The 6383-nt window shown below is 39.1% G+C and overlaps 1 protein-coding gene across 1 annotated transcript; it reads left to right on the top strand.

Annotated features, from left to right (window-relative positions):
- Positions 1–861: 861 nt before the first annotated feature.
- LOC141641444 (uncharacterized) lies at positions 862–5584 on the top strand. Its single transcript, XM_074450103.1, has 6 exons — positions 862–1648; positions 1803–2121; positions 2424–2445; positions 2524–3556; positions 3837–4123; positions 4793–5584. The coding sequence occupies exons 1-6, from the start codon at positions 862–864 to the stop codon at positions 5582–5584; spliced, it is 3240 nt and encodes a 1079-aa protein (XP_074306204.1).
- The last annotated feature ends 799 nt before the right edge of the window (positions 5585–6383 follow it).

Below are 6383 nucleotides of genomic sequence, written 5' to 3' on the forward strand. Positions count from 1 at the left end.
TGGGGGTTTTGTGTGTAGTATGTGATGTGTATTCTCTATGTGTTATGTGATAGGAGGAGGATTCGTAGAAGAGGCGTTTTGATACAGCTGTAGATACCGTCTGCTTGTTGTGCTTTCCAGGTAGGATTTCCTACTCAGTATTAGTCCCATAATGGGATATTGGTTATGTGTTGTAGTTAGTTGTTTGATATGATGATTGTACTGTGTTTGTGGTTGTGATTGCTGTTGACGGTTCTCGAGATGCGTTCTCGGCTGAGTGGGGTCACTTGCGGGAGTGACTTCACGCCCTAGTTTCGCCCTTCGTGGAACCCGCCACGGAAGGGGATGTGCACATTAATGGGACAGGGTTATCGCTCGGTATGATGAGCGGGGCTTAGGTGGGAACGGTGCGGTCCCCCATCGGCGGTCGGTCCGGTGGACGGTCAAGTATTGAGATGATGGGAGTTGGTGGTGTGTGTGTGTGTGTGTGTGTAACGATTCGGTTTGTCTGTTTATCTTATTATTGTTATCTATGTTGATTGTGTGATTAGACGACCCGGTGTTGTTTTGTAAACTGCGGTGATCCATTCGGGGATGGTGAGCAGATATTGAGCAGGTATTGAGATGAAATCTTGGGATAGGCCGGGATGCCACGACATGACGATAGGAGTCTTCTGCTGTAGCCTTAGTTTATTTACTTTTCAGTTAGACAGTCATTGGAGAATAATGTATCGCACTTTAGTTGATTTCATGGATTGTAACTATTCGTTAAACTATTTATAATAAATGTTGTTTCTTTATTGTTGTTTGATTATCATTGCCTCGGGTAACCGAGATGGTAATGTCTTCATACCTGAGTGGTCCTGGTAAGGCACTTGGAGTATGGGGGTGTTACAGAAGCCCAGAGTGTACAACAAGCCAACAACTTCAGAGATAACGGCGCTCATAATGGGTGACTCAAATAATAATAGCGCTGGCAGAGATATAATTATAGAACATAGGAGTGATGGCCTACAACGAATAAACGAGCTCCACCCATCGTACATGGCATTGCAGTACCCACTCCTTTTCCCGTGTGGCGAAGATAGTTATTATATTGGGATAAAATACTATTATGATTTGACATCCTCAAATAAGAAGAAGAGAAAAAGGGAGTGCGTGACGATGAGAGAATACTATGCTTATCGCCTACAACAAAGGTTATCTGATGGTTATGCTCTTCTGCGAGGGGGCAAGCTCCTGCAACAATTCATAGTTGATTGTTGTTGTGTAATAGAGTCAGAACGGTTGTGGTACATCAGAAGAAACCAATCAACCATAAGATGTGATATGTTGAACAATATATGTGACGCAGTGACCAAAGGAGATTATATCGGCGCGAAGGTAGGGATGAGGATATTTCTCCCGTCATCTTTCACCGGAGGGCCACGGTATATGCAGGCCAACTACCAGGACGCTATGGCGATATGCAGGTTTTATGGAAACCCACATCTGTTTATTACGTTCATAGCTAACCCAAAGTGGTCGGAGCTTGATATAATGCTGCGACACATACCAGGTCAGAGACCAGAGGATAGACCTGATATTATGACGAGAGTTTTCAAGCTAAAACTTGAACAGCTAATGGATTGCTTGAAGAAAGACCGTTACTTTGGAGATGTTGTTGCAAGTATATTCCATTCACTTAATTAAATTGTTAAAATTACGGTCATAAAAATTCATCGCTTTTAGTTTTCAATACGTGACAGACTTGAAAAACATTGGACTTTACAGAAGCTTTTAATGAACATAAAGAATCTTATTTAATGTCACGATCATCGCAGACATATATACCATTGAGTTCCAGAAAAGAGGGCTGCCCCATGCCCATATACTTTTGTGGTTGAAAAAGGATGGTTCGCAAGTATCTCCGGAGTATATTGACAGCATTATTAAAGCAGAGATTCCCGACAAGGACGAAGAGCCCGAGTTATACAACATTGTATCTCAATTCATGGTTCATGGTCCATGTGGTGATGATAATCCCAGCTGCTCTTGCATGATCAATAATACATGTAGCAAGAAGTACCCGAAGAAGTCATGTGAGCAAACAACAATTGACCATAATGGGTATCCTGTGTATCGACGTAGAGAAGATGACAGGTAATAATTTTAACGATATTCCTCGCCATACAAGAAATAAGTTATAAAGACTACAGAACCAATAATTATATATATGGAAGCGACATTAACACCAGCGATAATTTTATAATGAAGTTAGACCATCGGTACGGTTACTACTTATGTTTAAATGTTGTAGCTCGTTCCCTGTGTACCCCTTTACTTTATCATCTAATGATCTCGGAATGTGCAACAATAATTGATTATGCCTTATAATTTAATCATTAAAGCTGAAGCTTAGATAAAACACCTCTTCATTTACAGTACTCACTTTTCTATCTCAGGTACATCAAAAAAGGAGTACAGGTGATGGATAATAGACATATAGTGCCTTATAACCGGGGGTTGCTCTTGATGTTCAATCCACATATCAATGTCGAGTAGTGTAATACAGCACGGGCGATAAAATATCTCTTCAAATATATCTTAAAAGGGCCAGATAAAGCAACTGTACTATTGAAGAGTGAAAAGGAGGATGAGATCAAGGCCTACCTGGACTGTAGGTATTTATCGGAATGTGAAGCATCTTGGAAGATTTTCGAGTTTGATTTTCATCAGCGGAATCCCTCGGTAATACGTCTGCCAGTTCATTTACCAGGTGAACAGTTTTTAGTCTTAAGTGACACATCCAATTTACAGGGTGTTATAAACCGCGCAAATAGTTGCCATACAAAGTTAACTGGATGGTTTGCCGCAAATAAGACATATCCAGAGGCAAGGAAGCTTACTTATGCACAGTTTCCTTCAGAATATGTGTGGAAAAACGGATGGATAAAGCGCTCAAAGGGCAAGAGCGTAGGGAGAATTGCCTACGTTCACCCGACGACAGGGGAGAGGTATTACCTGCGCCTGTTACTGAACATAGTCAAGGGGCCAACTTCGTTTGAAGAACTCAGAACAATAGACAAGCGACTGTTTTCATCATATAAAGCGGCCTGCTTTGCCTATGGCTTATTAAGTGATGACAAAGAGTGGCATGAGGCTATGAGCGAGGCAAATAGGTGGGCAATGCCATATCAGCTCAGAGAGATGTTTGTAACAATACTCCTCTTTTGTGAGGTAACCGACATTAAGACTTTCTGGGAGAACAGTTACAGCATGCTCTCCGAAGATATTGAAAGAAGAAAAAGGAAAGCTTTCAACCACCCGACACTTATTCTACAAGAGGATGTTAAGCGGTCTTACACATTAATTGAAATCGATAAAATGCTAATGAGATATGGCAAAACATTAAAGGATATTAGGGATATGCCACTTCCGGGCTTCGAGGAATTACAGGGTATGGATAATAAGCTTATACGGGAGGAAAGATTATACGACCAACGACAGCTGAATCAAGAATGGTCAGAGAACATGAAACAGCTAAACACGGATCAATTACTTGTGTATAATGATGTAATGGACGCTGTAAGTAACGGTAAGGGAGGCTTAATGTTCCTTTATGGCCACGGAGGCACAGGAAAGACATTCTTATATAGTACAATATCAGCGCAGATAGCAAGATAGTTTTAAACGTGGCGTCGTCAGGTATCTCTACTACTCTCCCTTTCCATTCAATAATTACTAATCTCCCTTTCGAGTAAACTATGCAAGATGGAATTATAACCACCGGTAATATAGTAAAGCAATAAGCATGTCTAGATCAAACCAGGTTAAATATAGTGTTTAAGACAGGAGTTGACATATTCATAACACAGGTATTGCAGCGCTGCTTTTACCAGGGGGAAGAATTGCTCACAGTAGGTTTGATATACCGATCGACTTATTTGAAAATTCAACATGTAACATCTCGCAGAAGAGCCAGCTTGCTGAACTCATACGAATGGCGTCATTAATTATATGGGATGAGGCTCCTATGGACAACAGGTTTGCATTTGAAGCATTAGACAGAACACTTAGGGATGTGATGGCGTTTCAGGACCCGCAGGCGGAGTGGAGGATTTTTGGTGGTAAAGTGGTACTACTTGGGGGCGATTTCCGACAGGTACTTCCGATAATTCCGAAAGGATCAAGACAGGATGTTGTGGAGGCCTCGATCAGTAGATCAAGTCTGTAGAATGAGTGCAAGGTTTACACCCTTAAAAAAAGCATGCGGGTGAAATAGGGAGAGGGGGACGTGAAAAAACAGGAAAGGCATAAGTTATTTAATGAAGGATTTTTTGTCAAAAACTACCTTATATTTAGGTGTATTTGTAAAAATACTACCTTATATTATTTTTTTTGTTTTCAACTACCTTTGTTTTCTTTATTTTTGGTCAATAACTATCTACGCTAAGAATGTAGACATATTTGGTCTATTTTCCGACTTTAACATATCTCACATGACTCTTTTATGCTTTAATCTTACTAAGGCCCGATTTTGGGAAGTCATAAAGTACTTACGCTAAACTTTAGTAGATGTTTGTAGTTATTAATGAAATGTGAAATTCATTAATTTTACTTATCTGAAGTTAAATTTTGATTTGGACGCAGTTGATCATTGTTGTTTGATGTTAAGAAAGTCATGTGAGATAGGTTAATGTCACTAAATCGACCAAATCTCGCCATATTTTCAGCGCAGGTAGTTTTTGACCAGATGATGAGAAAACAAAGGTAGTCTAAAACAAGAAAAATAATATAAGGTAGTTTTTTTACAAATACCCCTAAATATAAGGTAGTTTTTGACAAAAAACTCTTTAATGAATGGCTGTTAGCAATGGGTGGGGGCCATCTCGAAGCAAGTGCAGAGGATAACGAGGAGGAAGCAACATGGATTAAGATACCAGAGCAATTTATAGGGAGCGTGAGAGAACTGGACCTGACGAAAGTGGTGGCTGAGATGTATCCTGACTTCGACTTAAAACATAATGACGAAAACTACCTCAGGGAGAGAGCCATACTTACACCCTTGAACGAGACGACAGATTTAATAAATAATTACATGGCTGGCCTGCTTCCAGGAGGTGAAGTAACGTACAGAAGTTGTGACGAGATATGTTCTTCATCTACCGAGTGCGAAGATCACTTCACGTCGTACCCGACGGAGTATTTAAACAGCCTTGTCTTACAGGGCGTGCCCCGTCATGAATTAAAGCTCAAAGTTGGAATGCCAGTTATGTTACTAAGAAATATTAGTCATGTGCGAGGGTTATGTAATGGAACCCGGCTTATTATCACTCGCCTTGGTAAATTCATAGTAGAAGGGAAAATAATTACAGGCTCCAAAATAGGAAAAGGTAATGATTCCAAGAATAGTGATGACTTCATCGGATACAAAGATCCCTTTCGTCTTAAAAAGAAGACAATATCCATTAAGACCGTGTTACGCCATGACCATCAACAAGAGTCAAGGACAGTCACTAGACCATGTCGGAGTTTATCTGCCGAAGCCGGTTTTCAGTCACGGGCAGCTCTACGTGGCGGCGTCAAGAACAAAGTCGCCCGAGGGATTAAAGTTTTATATTGATGATCGGGACCAAGTGTACAAAGGACACACGAGAAATATTGTTTACAAGGAAGTCTTTAATAATTTACCAAATTAGAAAGAGTAGATAACTTTAATAAGAAAGCTAACCTTTTCTCCAATATGGTATAATACTTACTATACTGATGTTATCTTCTTTTGTTTGACATGAAACACAACAAATTTTCAGTAGTAAATTATGAGATAACATACAATCGGGATAATGAGCTACACGGATATAACCTTTTCAATAATAAAATAAGATGATCATTATTATGGTGATCTCTTCTTTTGTTTTACATAGATAATAAATTGCTGCTCATGCATTAATATAGGATAATTCCTATGAGCTACACCATGATTTCAAGCATAACGTTTTATATAAGTTCAACAACAACGCGACTGAAACTAAGAATAAACATACTAATAACTACGCGGGTAAGTTGGTGATGGTCGACTGATTTTATAAAGTTTGAATAACAAAACACCAGCAACGATATGTTTTAATTCAACAATGGTTCAAAATTGCCGTCCTTTTTTTTTTATTCAAACTATATATCATATTTTTTGCCTCTTTTTTAATCGAATTATATATACTATTTTTACAAATGAACTTGACGAGAGCCCCGTGCAACGCACGGGCTTTCCAACTAGTTAGTGATAATAATTGTAAACCAGTTATCACTCTCCAACTCACTTTAAATAATCTTCTTGACTTTAATTTCAACAAGTCACCTCTTACATAAAAAAATAAATTAAAAGAAAATTAGTTTCATGTTCAAAGAAAATGATGTTTAAAAAA

The sequence above is a fragment of the Silene latifolia genome, chromosome 2 (genome assembly GCF_048544455.1).
Source record: "Silene latifolia isolate original U9 population chromosome 2, ASM4854445v1, whole genome shotgun sequence".
In the NCBI taxonomy this organism is placed as follows: domain Eukaryota; kingdom Viridiplantae; phylum Streptophyta; class Magnoliopsida; order Caryophyllales; family Caryophyllaceae; genus Silene; species Silene latifolia.